The sequence below is a fragment of the Schistocerca gregaria genome, chromosome X, assembly GCF_023897955.1.
Source record: "Schistocerca gregaria isolate iqSchGreg1 chromosome X, iqSchGreg1.2, whole genome shotgun sequence".
In the NCBI taxonomy this organism is placed as follows: Eukaryota; Metazoa; Arthropoda; class Insecta; order Orthoptera; family Acrididae; genus Schistocerca; species Schistocerca gregaria.
Window position 1 is genome coordinate 58,610,438 of NC_064931.1, and position 18,061 is coordinate 58,628,498.

Genomic DNA, 18,061 nt, shown 5'->3' on the forward strand with positions numbered 1-18,061 from the left:
CGTCGGAGACGTGTTTGAAGGCAACCCGGTCAAGATGGACGCCTTAGACACACTGTTCAGCGAGTGCAGCAAGGTGGAGGTTTCCTGCTGTTTTGGCGTGGCATTATGTGGGGCCGATGTACGCCTCTGGTGGTCAAAGAAGGCGCCGTAACGGCTGTAACATACGTGAGTGCCATCCTCTAACCGATAGTGCAACCATATCGGCAGCATATTGGCGAGCCATTCGTCTTCATGGACGAAAACTAGAGCCCCCATCGTGCAAAACTTGTGAATGACTTCCTTCAGGATAACAACATCGTTCGACTAGAGTGGCCAGCATGTTCTCCAGACATGTACTCTATCGAACATGCCTGGGATGGATTGAAAAGGGCTGTTTACGGACGACGTGACCCACCCACCACTCTGAGGGATCTACGCCGAATCGCCGTTGAGGATTGCCACAATCTGGACCAACACTGCGTTGATGAACTTGTGGGTAGTATGCCACGACGAATACATGGATGCATAAATGCAAGAGGACGTGCTACTGGGTATTAGAAGTACCAGTGTATTTAGCAGTCTGGACCACCACCTCTGAAGCTCTCGTTGTATGGTGATACAACATGCAATGTGTAGTTTTCATAAGCAATAAAAAGGGCTGAAATGGTGTTTATGTTGATCTCTATTCCAATTTTCTGTACAGGATTCCGGAACTCTCGGAACCGAGATAATGCAAAACTTTTTTTGATGTGTGTTTCGTGTCGGACCTTCTTGAGCACGACGTAGTGCAGAAACTCGACGTGGCATGGTCACAACTAGTTGTTGGAAGTCCCCTGCATAAATATTGAGCCATGCTGCCACTATAGCCGTTCATAACTGCGATAGTTTCGCCAGTGAAAGATGTTGTGCACGAACTGACGTCTCGATTATTGCTAAATCCGCGAGCCCTCGGATACCGATGCACACGTCAGAGAACAGGAGAGAAACAATGACGACGCGAGGTGGGAAGACCACCTGCGGTCGGGACTCAAACCCAGGCCGGAGTCGAGCAACAGGGCAGACGAACGGCGGACCCCAAACAACCACAGCAAGGCAATAGGAATCTAGGCTACAACGAAGTGCGACAAACCTTCGACACAACGTTGACAGCAGATCAATCACGAGCCACATCCCACCCAAATCGAGACCAGAGAGCAAAACCAATATCACAGCAAAGTCGTCGGCATTTAGTCAGTAGTACGGTGGAGATGGTAACGAACACTATCAGACGAAGTACACGACTAACTTAACGGTCGATGTGTGGCGGTATTTATGCGTGCTGCCAGGAGCACTATCGACCGGTGTATTCACGTGGCGAGGCGGTACCGCACTCACTAGGCAAGTGCAGCGCCGCGGCTACACTGCCCTCTATCGGCCATCGAGATCCATTTGTTCCGGCGTGACCCGATAAATGTTCGGTGGGATTCATGTCGAGTGATATGGGTGGCTAAGTCATTCGCTCGAGTTGTCCAGAATGTTCTTCAAACCAATCGCCAACAATTGTGGCCCGGTGACATCCGTATTATCATCCAGAAAAATTCCAATGTTGTTTGGGAGCAAATGGTTTCCTAGCCCCTTAATATATCCATTTCCAGTCAACGATCGGTTCAGTTGGTCCAGATGACGCACTCCATTCCATGTGGATACAGCCCACGCCATAATAAAGCCACAACCAGTTTGCACTGTGCATTGTTGACAACTTGGGTCAACGGCTTCGTGAGGTCTGCGCCACACCCAAACCCTACCATCAGCTCTTACCAACTGAAATCGAGACTCCTCTGAGCACACCGCGGTTTTCCACTTGTCTAGTGTCCAACCGAGATGGTCACGAGCTCAGGAGGGGCACTGCAGGTGATGTGCTGTTAGCAAAGACACTCGCGTCGCTCGTCTGTTGCCATAGGCCATTAACCACACATTTGCCACACTGTCCTAACGGATATGTTCGCAGCATGTCCCGCATTGATTTCTGAGATTATTTCAAGCAGGGTTGCTTGTATGGTAGCACTGACAACTCTAGGCTAACACAGCTGCTATCGGTCGTTAAATGAAGGCCGTCGCCCACTGCGTTGTACGTGGTGAGAGGCAATGGCTAAAATTGGTAGTCTCGGCACACTCTTGACACTGTGGATCTCGGAATGCTGAATTCCCTAACGATTTCCGAAATGGAATGTCCATGCGCGTTCAGAATCTGTGGAAACCCGTCGTGCAGCCATAATCACAGGAATCACCTGAGTACAAATGACAGTTCTGCATATGCTCTGACCTTTTATACCTTGTGTACGCGATAGTACCGCCATCTCTATATGTGCGCCGGCCGAGGTGGCCGAGCAGTTCTAGGCACTACAGTCTGGAACCGCGCGACCGCTACAGTCGCTGGTTAGAATCCTGCCTCGGGCATGGCTGATTGTGATGTGCTTAGGTTAGCTAGGTTTAAGAAGTTCTTAGTTGTAGGGGACTGATGACCTCAGAAGTTAAGTCCCACAATGCTCAGAGCCATTCTATATGTGCATATCTCTGTCTTATATCTTTTGTCCCCTCAGTGTACAATAACGTGTTCAGTGGTGGTAGGAACGGGGCTGTACACCATTTTGTTAAAAAGACGACGGATTTAATTAGTGTAATTATGCTTTAAAGTTAATTTTCTCAAACCATCCGTAACCACAGAGAGCTTGCCTCGGTGAGGGGTATCAAATGGTGGGAACGGAAAAATTTCTGCGATCACCAGTCAGTTAATTCATAAATCCCTTAAAATGTTGTAAAACTGCATAAGTTTCAGTTGAAGTTGATTTAAAAGATCCAAGCCAAGGCGACAGTTGTGCGGAGGGACACCGGCCTCCATAGCTGCCATACGTCTAGTGGTACACGATTAACTTGTGATTGTTCGGGCCAGACGGCCCCTCGGCTGAAAAACTAAGATACCGTCGACATCCCCGTGCTCATCCACGTAGGCAGCAGGACCATTTACCTCTGAAGGAAGCACACATTTTGTGGTATCGATAGCAACGATGCCACGGCGTATAAAATTTCTTAGGTTGGCACCACCACGAGACACCGACGACAGCGCCCTCTAGTCGGTGTTGTGGAGCTCTACGAGCTCCGCTACAGATTCTGCCCCATTTGATCACAAGCAGAGAGCCGGGACACTCCGTTTCAGCTTTGCTCTACATACGACGGGTCTCAGCATCGCACCGCATTGCAAGTTATGTAACCATGTGTTAACTTGTTTTTTGCACCAGTAAACCACTTTTACTTACGAGCAGTACCAACGTAGAAAGAGATTTTCACTCTGCTGCGGAGTGTGCGCTGATATGAAACTTCCTGGCAGATTAAAACTGTGTGCCCGACCGAGACTCGAACTCGGGACCTTTGCCTTTCGCGGGCAAGTGCTCTACCATCTGAGCTACCGAAGCACGACTCACGCCCGCTACTCACAGCTTTACTTCTGCCAATATCTCGTCTCCAACCTTCCATACTTTACAGAAGCTCTCCTGCGAACCTTGCAGAACTAGCACTCCTGAAAGAAAGGATATTGCGGAGACATGGCTTAGCCACAGCCTGGGGGATGTTTCCAGAATGAGATTTTCACTCTGCAGCGGAGTGTGCGGTGAAATGAAACTTCCTGGCAGGAAGTTTCAGTACCAACGTATTTTCTCTGCTCCTGCTTCTACTCACGCGCCGCCTTCCAGGCGGGATACAAAAGTTGGCGACGAGATTTCCACTTTCATTTCCTTTTTTGCTCGGTACTGCTTTCTTTTCGTGCTAGCCTCAGTATAGGACTTACATTTGTGTAAACATTGGCTCACCACAGGAACAGGTTTCGCTGCCCGATCTTGTACGTTTTCAGGCTCAGTAAATGACGCAGCTACTTGCTACCGTAAATGGACTTTTCACGCTACAAACTGCAGCAACTTCGGCACCTCCGACGCTACCGCCTGTACCGACGCCGTCGCCGACGGCGCCGCCATTTGTGCCTTCAATCCTGACGTTGAACGCTGGCTTGAATACATCGCGCAGCTCGAGGCAAACTTCGCTGCTTACAACATACCAGGTACAGAGCGGCTTGCGTCTTTTCATTGCCAGCGCGGGTATTATGTTGTACCGTGTGCTCGTCAAATTGTCTCCCACGAAGTGATTGCTGCTTTGAACTCCCACTTCTGTGACAGTGTAAATGTGGTAACTGCACGCTACAAATTCTTTCACCTCAGGCGTGGCGCTACTCATTCGAATAAATCTTGGTTAGCGAACCTTCAAAGACTAACTTCTGATTGTGACTTTAATTGCTCATGTGGATGCTCATATGCGGATATAATGATTAGAGACGCTACTGCGCAGAATGTGGCGGATCACCGTATCCGCGAGCAAATCCTCAAATTTAAAAACCCGTCTTTGCAGGAAGTAGTGGACTTGCTAGACAGACAAGATACGTTAGACTTGGCTACTTCCGTGTTCGACGTGACCCCGGCTGTGTGTGCTGTTAGTGCGGCACAACACGTGCCATCCCGGCCATCCGCACCGCGCGCAAGTAAACACGTCTCCAACCAGACACCCACTAAGAAACTGAAATCATGTCCGAACTGCTTTCGTGCCCACCCACGGGGCAGTTGCCCATCTCATCAAGCACAGTGTTATTTTTGTAATAAGAAGGGACATGTACAAGCCGTGTGCAGTAAGAGAAACACTAATTCACAACTTTTCTCCCGTTCGCGTGACTCGCGTGGGCGTCACCAACGGCAACCACCATGATCATGATTCACATCCGCCTATGGACGTTAATGCCATTTATTCAAAGCCTTCTGCTCCACGTGCTTCTACAGCTCGTTGTGTGAATCAAGTTTTGCCAGACACTTCATCTGGCATTCAGCGCGATGCGAGGAAACTTTTTGTGACTTTGAACATTTGTGGACGTTCTGTTCGCATGCAGCTGGACACTGGTGCGTCAGTTTCTTTACTGAACAAATCTACGTATGACTTGCTTGGTTCACCCCCGCTTCGTCGTTCACATTCCATGCTGACTGCATTTACTGGACACGAACTCTCAGTGCTTGGTGTGTGTAGTTTGTTAGCCACATATGACGCAACGACCCGTATAGTGTCTCTCCATGTGCTCCGCTCTAGTGATGCCACAAACATTTTTGGCATGGACGCATTTGAACATTTTGGCGTCGCAATTCAGGACAATGTACTTTGCATCACCACTAGTGGCCATGCAGACAGTATTGCCACACTATGCGATGATTTTCAAATGGTTCAAATGGCTCTGAGCACTATGGGACTCAACTGCTGTGGTCATCAGTCCCCTAGAACTTAGAACTACTTAAACCTAACTAACCTAAGGACATCACACACATCCATGCCCAAGGCAGGATTCGAACCTGCGACCGTAGCAGTCGCACGGTTCCAGACTGTAGCGCCGAGAACCGCTCGGCCACATCGGCCGGCTCACTTTCAGGGATCTAGTTGTTGGTTACTAGCCGATCACAGGAGATACAGTGAAGATGAGTCAGTTACAAACAGTGACGTCTCTGGAAGATGGAAATCTCGCGATATGCATGAGACATTATAGAAAAGGACTACAAGATACACACTTGTCTTCCTTAATATTAGGGAGTAGTTTGGAATGTGTCTTCTCAACTCATCTTATAGTTTACATAGTTTACTTGCTAACTGAGCACTGCCTGTACTCAATTCACTTACAGCAGTTATAGCGCAAAGAAAGAGGCATTTGGAAAGGTGCGCCTAGAACCGCGAGACCACCGCGGCCGGCTGCGATGATTTTACTGAACTCTTTTCTGATGGCCTTGGTTGCGCCACAGGCTTTGCAGCGCATGTTGTAGTTAAAGACAATGCCAGGCCTATTTTCCGGCGCGCACGCCCGGTACTGCACGCACTGCGCGACGCCGTAGCCCCTGAACTTACGCATTTGCAAGACAGTGGTGTCATTGAAACTGTTGCTTCGCCATGGGATTCGCCTATAGTGTGTGTGAAGAAATCAAACGGTCGTCTCCGTATTTGTGTTGACTTTAAGTAAACAGTAAACCCCCAGACATTGGTCGCTACGTTTCCCTTACCGCGTCCTGAAGACATTATTGATAAGCTTGGTGCGGGAAAATTCTTTTCCACCATTAACTTGCATGACTAATACTTTCAGATTCCGCTCGACGAACAGTCGCAGCGCTATTTTGTGATCAACACCCACCTTGGCTTGTTCAAGTTTCGCCACCTTCCGTTCGGTTGTGCTTCGGTTCCTGCTATTTTTCAGTCTTGTTTGCAGCAGTTGTGTGCCACTCTCCCTGGTTGTTCCAAATATCTGGACGATATAGTTGTATCAGGTCGCACCCCTTGTAAGGTGTCAGGCAAACCCTACACCTTCCATGAAAACCCTGACATGATAAGCAAATCCAGTAGTATGTCACATAGCTCCGAATAAATCGTGACATTAAATTAACCAAAGTAATACGAGTAACGAGTGACCAAATGGAATACCACAGACTAACACAAGAATGCCTAAATGCATGTCATACCTTCCCACCGTGAGACAGACGCAGTTCCGAGGGGAGAAACGAGAACAGAAGCCGAGAGCAGAACCGTATTAAGCGAGAAGGCCCTACGATAAGGGACGGACTGGACACCCACGTCGCCAGCCTACCGCTAAGTCCACACCACCGGCAAGTTTTAGCGTGAGACTTTTTCGAGTCTCTGTTACGTTGCAAACTTTAAAAACATTGCCCCACCCTGAAAAGTACAACGTTTCTCATTGGATAGACAGAATTTTTGTAGGCGGAGCTTAAGGTTAACATTGAGACCCTGATTGGTCAGATGAAAACACAGCCAGTTATTTTTTTAAACCAACTTCGGTAAACTGTGTTAAGGAGAAGTTAGAGTTAGTTAGTTCAAAGACGGCGAGCTGGATGGCTGCTGCGCTGGCCGCTGCCGCCCTGACGCTGCCTAAACACCGACAAGGTAATGAACGCACGCGATGCCGCATTTTTGAGCGCATAAGACTTCACTCAGAACTGCAGAAGTCTCATCTGTTACACCCCCTTTTTGCATAATACTAGTGTCGATCGTAAATTAAAGCTCATAGTGTTCACATTTGCCACTTGAAGTAAAAATCTGAAACGCGATGATTTCTCTGTTATATAATTATTGAGAAGCCACATTAGCCACTGTAATTTACGTCAAGTTAGATAAGTAATTAAAGATAATTGAGGGTCACTGTAGACCATTTTGATAGTTTTCTCTCTTGTGAAACTTAATTTAAACCTAGATTATAGATGTGATACGGCATAGGTCATCCTTCGATCCATTGTAGAACTTGGAAACCCATTCAGGGAATATTCGTTCACATTTTTGTTGAACGAAGTTGGTTTTTACCATCCTGTATTGAAACATTTCCTTTTATCAATAGTGCAATTTGTAAACAATATTTTGTGAGTAGAATAAAATTTCCTATGGTAAACTTAACTGCTTTTTCGACGTTATTTTACCAGCTAACTAAAAATAGGAAAGCCTTCAACCCCTTCCACTAAATTTAATTAGTATTAAGATTCTTTTACACGGAGTGCAGCGGAGCTGACGCTGAGATCATTAAGTATTTGGTTATATCATCGCTTGTCTCACTTAACTCTTCTGAATTCTACATGTCATGTGTGGTCTGGCGTCTCCTTACCAGCAACAGGTCCCAGTTTCAAACTAGTCAATTCCCTAAAAATCATGCTCAGAGCGTCGTTGCGCGAAAGTGGTAGGGAGACTCGATATAGAACAAACAGACACCACCATGAATGTTAGACTCTGACGAACAGTTGCAGAATTTGCGTGACTTATTTACTGTACTTTTGCATGCAGGACTAAAGTGTAACAGAGGCAAGTGCAATTTTTTTTTTCAAACTGAGATTCAGTATTTAGGAGATATGATCAACTGACAGGGTATCCACCCCTCGCCGTCACCTCTCAGTGCCATTATAGACTTGCCAGCACCCAGAAACTTGAAAGAACTTCAGTCTGTGTGGGGCAAAATTACATATTATATTCGGTTTATATCAATTGCAGTGCAGATTGCAGCGCCTTTGCATTGCCTTTGCATTGGTCTTCGGAACGGAGGCTGCTTTCCACAATCTCAAATCTCCTTTGTTGAGTGATCGCTGTTTGAATCCTTTTGATCCCTCCAAACCAGTTGTTTTGGATGTCGATGTATCTTCTCACGGCATCAGGGCGGTTCTCTTGCACCGCATTAATGCCGTCGATCGCCCGATCGCTTTTGCATCTAAGTTGCTCAATTGTGGCCAGCAAAACTATTCTTAAATCGAGAAAGAAGCTTTAGCTATTGTATATGGAATGACAAAGTAAGATGATTTTTTTGTACAGTCGCAAGTTCTATTTGGTCACCGACTATAAGCCTTTGACGTCGTTGTTCCACCCGTCAAAGCCAGTTCCGGCCCGTACGGCACAAAAGTTGCAACGATGGTCTTTGTTTTTGTCTAACAACAACTACGAAATTTTGTTTCGGCCTATGGCGCAGCATGGCTATGCTTTGTCTCGTCTTGCTTTGTCGGTCCTGACGCAGTGTTTAATTCTTCCGAACTGTCCTGCATGTTCATTCATTCGCAAGACAAGGACTTAGCTGATGGTTTTCCGGTGAATTTTCGTCGCGTTGCTTCCGCGACAGCAGCCGATGCTACTTTGCTGATTCTTTTGCAGTATATTCGTACTGAATGGCCTCCATCTGCTACCCAAATTCGTGATCTACTTGTTCGACGTTACTCTGCGCAACGTCACAACTTGTCTGTACACCACGGTGTTATCTTTTTGCAAACTGACAATGAACAGTCTCGTGTGGTTGTAGTTCGTTCGTTGCAGTCGGGAATCCTCCGTTTACTGCACGCTGGTCACTGGGATATAGTGCAGACGAAGCAATTAGCGTGTCGTCAGTGCACTTGGGTCAGCATTGATTAACAAATTGAGAATATGCTTGCTAATTGTCGCTATTGCGCAGAGCATCAATCTGCTCCCTGCCAGCACTTCTTTGCTTGGCCAGCTCCAACTGCACCTTGGCAGCGCGTTCATATTGATCTTGTGGGTCCATTCTGGGACACCCGCTGGTTGATAGTTATTGATGCGTACAGCAACTTTCCTATTATTGTACTTGTGTCTTCTACTACATCTGCCAGTACTATTTTTTGCATTGAGGGCCTTCCTGAAGTTACTGTCTATGACAGTGGCCCACAATTTGTGTCCTCAGAGTTTGAAGCATTCTGTGCTGCTAATGGCATTTGTCATCTGCCCTCAGCCCCGTTCCACCCTCAGTCGAACGGCGAGGCTGAACGCTTTGTGCATACGTCTAAGTCGCAGATGAGCAAGTTGCGCGCCAGACACTCTCGCGAGCGCGCTCTCTGGACTTTCCTTGCTTCCTATGGCTCTCAGCCATGAGGCACCCGTTCCCCAGCGGAACTGCTACTTGGCTGCGCCCATCGGTCGCTCCTGCAGCTATTCCACCCGCCGTCGCGCCCTCCCGCTGCTTCGCCTCGTTCTGGCTTGGCGCCGCACGATTTGGTGCTGTATCGCGTTTTCTCTGTCAGGCAGTGCTGGGAGCAGGGGCGCATTCTTCGCCAGCTTATTTCTCATTACTGGTCCCTCGGGCATTGTCAAGGGCACCAGAACCAGATTCGTTTGTCCTATCCTCGGTTTTCTGCCGCTGTTTGTTTTCCGGCAGAACTGGATGCTTCACGGCTTCCACCGCCTCAGCCCACGACTCCACCGACAGCGCCTCCGGCGCTCGCGCCTCCACGGGCGCGCCTACCGTCGCCGCCGCTGCCGTTCCGGTTACCTGCACCGGACGGCCCCACCTCGTCGCCGCCTCCGCCGCCGCCGCCGCCACCGTGTTCCTTTGCGGTGCCGGAACTGATGGACGCTGGGGCTGCCATCACGCCGCCGCCACTGTCGCCCTTGGAGGTCGTTGCTCCGCCTCCTCATCCGAGCCCCGTGGTGGCGCGCGGCCCGGGCAGGTTTTCCACGGGGCGTTTTCCTCGCAATTCGGGGTCGCTGGTGGACAGCGTGCACAGCAATTCTGCTGTCCGCCCCCTCAGGTGCGCCACTCCTGGGTCCCTCCACCCGCCGTCGGAAGCCATACTCAACGACTGCGCGTCGTTTCAGTGCGGTAGGAATGTGGTATCGATAGCAACGATGCCACGGCGTATATAATTTCTTAGGTTGGCACTACCACGAGACACCGAAAACAGCGCCCTCTAGTCGGTGCTGTGGAGCTCTACGAGCTTCACTACAGATTCTGCCCCTTGTGATCAAGAGCAGAATGCCGGGACACTCCGTTTCTGCTTTGCTCTACATACGACGGGTCTCAGCATCGCACCTCATTGCAAGTTATGTAACCATGTATTAACTTGTTTTTTGTATCAGTAAACGACTTTTACTTACGTGCAGTACTGACGTATTTTTCCTGCTGCTGCTCCTACCCACGCGCCGCCTTCCGGGAGGGATACAAAACATTCGGCGTGGATCAAATGTTACAAAACTGCTGAGAGCCACCCTCTCTGCATCAGTTCGTGGCATTACTTAGTAGACTCCATTCGATACAGTATCTGTTAGGCTCAATATGTTGCAGTACATGGTAGGCTTTATTTCTTGACCAGCAGCTGCACTTAGTAACCGCCATTTTGCGATTCGTGTGTTCGTTGCTAGAAAGCAATCATGCAAATTACGCTCAGCTTTTATCAAGTCATATGCGATTCGACGTTCGCAGCGGAACCGATCGTGTTTAAGATGCAAATATTCGATTTGTACCGCGAGAGATCAGTTTCACGGTTTTATTGGTAAGTTTCGTTGCATCGCCCCTGTCCGTGTGTTCGTAGAGTGTTCTAATGGCTCTTTACCTTCATTTGTGATTCGAATCCTGGAGTTCGTCTTCAATATGATGCATCTAAACTCTCTACGAACTGGTATGGTTTTCGTCGTTTATGGTGATATTTTATGTCTGTTCATGTTCTTTTGGCTCGGTTTACAGCAAGCCTGCGGATCGCCTGCATAGTGCGAAACTGAGGACTAGCTAGTTCCCATCCGTCTGTATCGAGACTACCTAACAGTTCAATGTGTTTTCGAGAATATATCTCCTGTTTTTAGCTGTCTGACTGTTTTTGGTCTGTAGTCTGCCCCCGTTCTCTTCATTAATCATTTAATTTCAGTCGTCAATCGAGATCCCTGCAGTACATGAAGAACAACCCAACGCCATCATCCAGAGAGCAGCAGACCATCAGGCGAGTTGTTTCTAATCTGGTTGTAGGGAAGACGGTGATATGTAGAACCCATTTCTTTCTTTCATTTCAATTCCTTCCAAAGCCAAACCAGCTACATGATAAACAACCTAAACGAAAGTAGCTCGTCAGTCACAGAGATCCTTGAGGATGTAGAACATATCAGAAGAACAAGAATACACAATAAATTTTTACAATGACAAACAAATATGCTAATGTATCTTCCATAGACCCCAAGCAGAATGATAGTCATGGATATGGAATGAGTCAACAAATTTTTAAACATATTTTCATTTGTGAGGTAATGAACACTGATTAGAAGAACCATTTTACAACATTTATCCACAATGATCGCATTACTGCACTGAATTTGTACAGAAGTCAGACTGTACTAATATTCGCATTATTTTATATTATAAGTAAAACACACACACACACACACACACACACACACACACACACACACACACACACACCAGCTGTTTCTACTAAGAAATCATCCATCAATGGAGTTGAAAGAGTTGGCGACCAATAAAACCTTTAGGTTCCTCTAAAACTGAACTTTATTGGTAGAGAAACATTTTGTGACTGCTGGAAAGGTATTGAAAATGTGTGTCCTTGAATAATGGACATGTTTTTGGACCAAAGTAAGTGATTTTAAATCTTTGTGAAGATCATTCTTATTTCTAGTACTGATTCCATAAAATGAGCTGTTGGTTTGAAAAAGAGATGTATATTTAATGACAAATTTCATTAAGGAATAAATATACTTAGATGCAGTAGTTAATAACCGTAGTTCACTAAACAAGCTTCGGCAGGATGTTCTTGTTTTCACGCCACAAAAAATTCTTATTACACGTTTTTGTATCTGAAAATTTTAGTTTGCGTTGATGAGTCACCCCAACAAATGATCTCATTCAACATTATATTCACAGCTGCTGATTCGCTTGCAAAGAAACAGAAACATTCGAAGAAAACTACTGCAAGGAAATTAGTGAATAATTACAGAAACAAGGCGATGAAAATGAAGCAGAGAGCAGTTCCCTTCACTTGAGCAAGAATTCGGTTTATAAGCAGCGTACCTTGAAAACACAAATAGAAGACATAATGATAACATCTACAGTTCCTTGTCTCTTTCACGAGTCTGCCCTTGCGGCACAACTATTTTCAAAAATTCTTTGGAGTTACCTTAGATTTTACATTTTTGTTCAAGAAATATCTGACCAATATTGCTTAAAAAATCATGACTAGAGACAACATTAAACAAAACTGCGCAATACGTTGGGTTTCCAAGGCGCTTACTTTACGAATGAGCCCTCCTGCCACTACGGTCCTTCCTAGTTAAAAAGCTACCACATAAAACTGATTACTGTTTTGATGAATCAGACAATGAAGATGATTATGGGAACGATTAAATCTATTTCGAGTCAGTGGCTTCCCACAACATCAGCAATCACTCAGTTGGGCCTCCTAAGAAAAGGTGTCCTCATGAGAGTGTACAAAAGAATTTTTCTGAAACTATACCTTCCAGTCCACCAAACACGATTACCTTCCAAAAGAGACGGGCTAAAATCTACACCATAATCTATTAGGCAAGAAGCAACACTCACAATGGAATATTCCCAAGTGTCAATAAATGATCTTAATGAAACTTTGAGGGTGTGTAGAGCGAGCAACGTAGTGCAATACATATCTCTTTGTTTGTACCCAATTTCACTTTTCAGGGGTAAAACACACTCCAAAAACTAATTTGGCATTTTAGTTTTAGAGTGAATATCTTCAGAACGATTATTTATAAAAAATATTTTTCACATAAAAGTTGATATGTAATAAATGTTCTTGAAAACTGTATAAGAAACTTTTGTAATAATTTGAAATTTTGCAAAATATCCGACCATAAAAGCTGGTTTCTGAAATACCATTTTTGGAAAATAAGCTGTACATAATGTGCTCTCAGTGGATTTTCAACATACTTAATTAAAATATCTTAACATTCATTACTATTTTAATTAATTGTTTTACTTATACTTCTATTATGCTTTAAAATGGTGTTTTACGTTTTACATTCATGGTGTTGTTGGTTTTTAGTTTACAGTTTCACATATGTGTATTTTCTTAATAAAAAATAATAAATAACTCATTATTACGATAGAAAATAATTACAACAATGATAATCTGTAAATAAATACTGAAGTAAAATATAGCGTTTTTCTGTACTTTGGACATACAATGAACGAAATTTCTTCACGTAGTAGACACGACAGAAAAGGCAATATAAAACAAAATTCAGCAGGATTTATCTGAAAAATATGTTTATATATAATCATTTCGAAGATATTACCTCTAAACCTAAAAGGCAAATTGCCTTTTCGGGTGTGTTTTACACCTTACAACTGACACTGGGCCAAACAAAAATATATGTATTGCGCTTTTTTCCCCCTCTACACGCCTGTCAGTTTTCTTTAGGCTCGTTTATTGACACTTGGGAATGTTATCTTGTCAGCCAAAAAGCTACAGTTCATTTGAGCAAAGGTGCGAGCGATGGAAAAAATTGCTATAATGTGAATTTCCCTGAGGAACTGTCCTTTGAGGATCGGAGTTGCCTTTCAATGACTGGGTTAGACTGAGCAGAATCCAAATTGTCATCGATCATGCGCTGATATTCTTCATAAATCCGGCTTTGACCATATTCTGAGAGACTGTACACTTCGTCCGTATCAAGGGAAATTGAATGACTTTTTAGAGACTACTCCTAGAGCTTTGAACTTTTTTCCTCATTTATACATCACCTGAGGAATAGTTCGAAAGTTTAGTCTTTGTTATGCGCCTACGATGTTCCGGTCTTGTACGGCACATATATTCTCTCTTTCACATCTGACATGTCTACATATTCATTTTAAATTCTCTATTTCTATTTTTTTGCGCCATATGATAAATAATTAACGTCAGCTGTTGGTAGTCGCCTTCTTGGAGACGAGATGCAGTCGTTCTTTTCGTTGCGAACTGCGACGAATAGATGTGAATAACAGGAAATTAAATGCCATCTGTATGTTGTTTTCATAGTGGAGAGTCCGTCAAAATTACGATTACACCTTTTTGTAGATGACGAGGTCATTAGAGACGGAGCTCAAGCTGAGTGTGGGTAAGGTTAGCGGAGGAAATGGGTCGTCTTTTTCTCAAGTGAACCATCCTGGCATTCAGCTTCATTGTTTATGGAAATAAGAGAAAACCTAAATTTGAATGACACAATGTGTATGTAAACCTCGGTCTTTTCCAGTGCGTGACGTAAGACTCAGAAGCACAAAAAAGAACTAATTTTAGGCCGAGTAGTCAAGATCACGAACAAATTCTGCTACCTTCGAAGCTAAATAACACACGATGGAAGTAGGAAGAGGGTCAAAAAACGCAGACTACTACAGGCAAAAAGGATGTACCTGCTGAAAAGAAGTCTGCTAATAGCAAAAATTTCTGAGAATGAACTTTTGGAGTACAAAAGTGAATGAAGGTGAAACATAACAGTGGGAAAACCAGAAAACAAGGGAACTGAAGCATTTAAATGTGGTACTGTAGAAGCATGTTGAAAAATGGGTGGCATAATAAGATATGAGGAGGTTCTCTGCAAAATGGGCGAGGAGAGGAACATATGGAAAACACTCAAAGGAAGAAGGGACAGGATGATAAGACATGTGCTAACGCATCAAGGAATAACTTTCACGTTATTTGAGGAAAGCTTATAGGGGAAATGCTGCACAGGGAGACAGAGATTGGAGTATATCCAATAAAAGATTGAGGGCTCTGGATGTAAGTGCAGCTCTGAGGTGAAAGAACCCATGGCAGGGGACATTAACCGATGACACGAACAAAGAAAGAATACAACTTGAATATAAATATATTCCATAAGGGAATAAAATTATACAATAAACCACTAAAAGAGACCATCTAGATAAGAAATCATTATGATAAAAATTTTCTAGATTTTCTTATCAACAGAAAATTATCCTTATAGATCACTATAAAATTTAAAACAATAACAAATGTATCTTCCTTTCGTACCTCATAAAGAATTATAAACCTATTAATTTCAGGACATCTCTAGTCAGAGGTGTAATACGGATGCTAACTCAGTTTAGTGACACACAATGAGGAAGGCTCAGAAGAATAACAAAATATAGTATATCGGTGTTGCAGTGATCTTTATATTCTTCTTCTTTTATTTACAATTTACACACGCACATGTACAAGTCTGACAATCCTAATGAGTGTGATCCATGAAAAATGAATTACACTGTCTGACCACATACTTCTATATCCTGAGAACGAGGGCTATTAATAGGCTTTACAGTTACAGACAATTGCTTCCATCAGATGTTTAACATTACTGCATTTCGCATCGAAGGCAAGAATATTTGGAACACCCGACAACGTTCCTGCTGTGTGATACTGGTAAAGCGCTCATACGCTCGCCACAATACACTGGCAGCGAGTGTGACCTCGCCACAGTTCAGAGACCCTTCTTTTATTCCAGTCATCGGGCCTTCATTCTGTCAGCTAAACGCGGCACCCCTTATTACTACAGTTCACTTTATAACTCGCTCTTACTTCATTGCGATTCTCAGATTCTTTTTCCATTTCCCTTAAAGTACATCGCTTACAAGGGGACATTCCCATGTGTCAATAAACAACGATGATGAAACTGGGCGGATGTGTAGAGGCGGCAAAACAGTGCAACACGTATTTTTTGTTTGTGTCCAATTTCATTTATAAGGGGTAAAATAGAACCTGAAAGGTAATTTGTAATTTTAGGTTTAGACGTAATATCTTCGAAAGGATGACATATAATAAACATTTTTCGTATAAAAGTTAACATGTAATTAATGTTCTTGAAAACGACATACTCAGTTAGATCCTGAAATAACATTTCTGGAAAATAAGCTGTACACAGTTTGCGTCGGGGTACTTTCAACATACCTAAGTAAAATATCCAAACATTCATTACTAATCACATTATTTACTTTAGTTATATTTGTTTTGTGTTTCAAATTGTTGTTCCACGTCTTACACTCTGTTACATCTTTTGTTTTTCAGTTTTCCGTTTCACATAAGCGTATTTTATTCATTGCAAACAATAAGTAACTCATTATTGTGATAGAAAATAATAATAATAATGGTTATCTATAAAGAAATGATTAAAGCATAACGTTTTTATTCCTACAAATAAAATGAACAAAATTTCTTCACGTAGTATATACGACGGAGAAGACAAAATAAAACAAAATTCAGCAGGATTTCAAATTGCAGCTGGTGACCCTCTAAATATCCTGATTTGTATCTGCCATATTTCAGTAAACTGGTAAACTTTGTCGAAGAGAATTGATTAAGTACTAATGAGTGCAGCTTGAGTATATTGTTCCTTGAGTGGAGGTTGAGATCATTATCATTCGGCAGAATTAGATCTCAATGACTTCTCACAAAATTCTTCCAACATCGAAAAGTGCATACGTCGAGCAGCTACCGTCGAGCCCCTTGGGACCACCAGGTGAACAAGTTCCTTCTCTTCAGGTGTCATCCTCTAAGCTCTTTCACATTGACCACCGCAAGGATCTAATGATTATACAGATATTTCTACCTCACTGGGGAAAAAATCTTGCAAATATCTTTTGATCTGGCTCTAAGCACCATGGGACTTAACATCTGAGGTCATCAGGCCGCCAGACTTAGAACTATTTAAACCTAACTAACCTAAGGAGATCACACACATCCATGCCCGAGGCAGGATTCGAACCTGCGACCTTAACAGCAGCGCGGTTCCGGACTGGAGCGCCTACAACCGCTCGGCCACTGCGGCCGGCCTTTTGATCTGGTCAGACCGTTTTTTACCAGATTTCGATTCTGTCACAAGTACATTTTGGGCTTCAAAAAGAGATTCTCGAATTCTTGGTCCAAACTCACCATTAGTTTCTTTTAAAACTGTGAAAAGGCGGGTGGTCGGTGTGAAAAAACCGTTTTGAGCGTCGTATCCCAGGACAAAACAGGTCTGGTGATCCGATATGACTCGACTGCAAAGGTACAGACGTGGGACGTGTACGGCTTTCGATGTTGGAAGAACTCTGTGAGAAGATTTTCAGTTATAGTTCTGTTGAATGTATTTGACGTGAATCTCCACTCGAGAAGCAATATAATCATGCTGTAGTCATTAGTACATAATCAATTCTCTTCGACAAAGTTTACCAGTGTACTGAAATATGCCTGATACAAATCAGGAAATTTAGAGGATCATTCATGAAAATTTGAAATCCTACTGAATTTTGTTTACTCTTATATTGTCTTCTCCAGAGTGTATATTTAGTGAAGAAATTATGTTTATTTTATGTGCATGGTGTAAAAGAACATTATGTTGTAAACATCTCCTTACAGATTATTTTCTACCACTATAATGAGCTGCTTATTATTTTCAGTTAACAAAATACTCGTATGTGAAGGGGTAAACTAAAAAAAGCATTCAATGTAAAACTTAGAATAACAGCTTAAAACATAAAACAAATATAAGTAACATAAACAACTAGAATGGTAACGAATGTTTAGATATTTCAATTAGATATGTTAAAAATACTTTGACAGCACATAGTGAACAGCTTGTTTTCTAAAAATTCTATTTCAGGATCCAGCTTTATTACACAGTGATCTATGTGGCACGAAAGCTTCTTTAATTCTTGTTGCAACAGAAGTTTTCATTTTCAAAATTAATTTATGGTGGTGGGGTATTTTGCAAAACTTGAAATTAT

The 18,061-nt window shown here is 43.6% G+C and overlaps 1 protein-coding gene across 1 annotated transcript in view; it reads left to right on the forward strand.

Moving 5' to 3' along the window:
• LOC126297899 (protein diaphanous-like) overlaps window positions 1-10,443 on the forward strand; it is a 104,419-nt gene extending 93,976 nt beyond the window's left edge. The window contains exons 3-4 of the mRNA XM_049989209.1: window positions 3,863-4,066; window positions 9,728-10,443. Of these exons, the coding sequence (XP_049845166.1) occupies window positions 3,863-4,066; window positions 9,728-10,215 (692 nt within the window). The 3' untranslated portion in view covers window positions 10,216-10,443. The remainder of the gene's footprint in view (window positions 1-3,862; window positions 4,067-9,727) is intronic.
• Window positions 10,444-18,061: the final 7,618 nt, after the last annotated feature.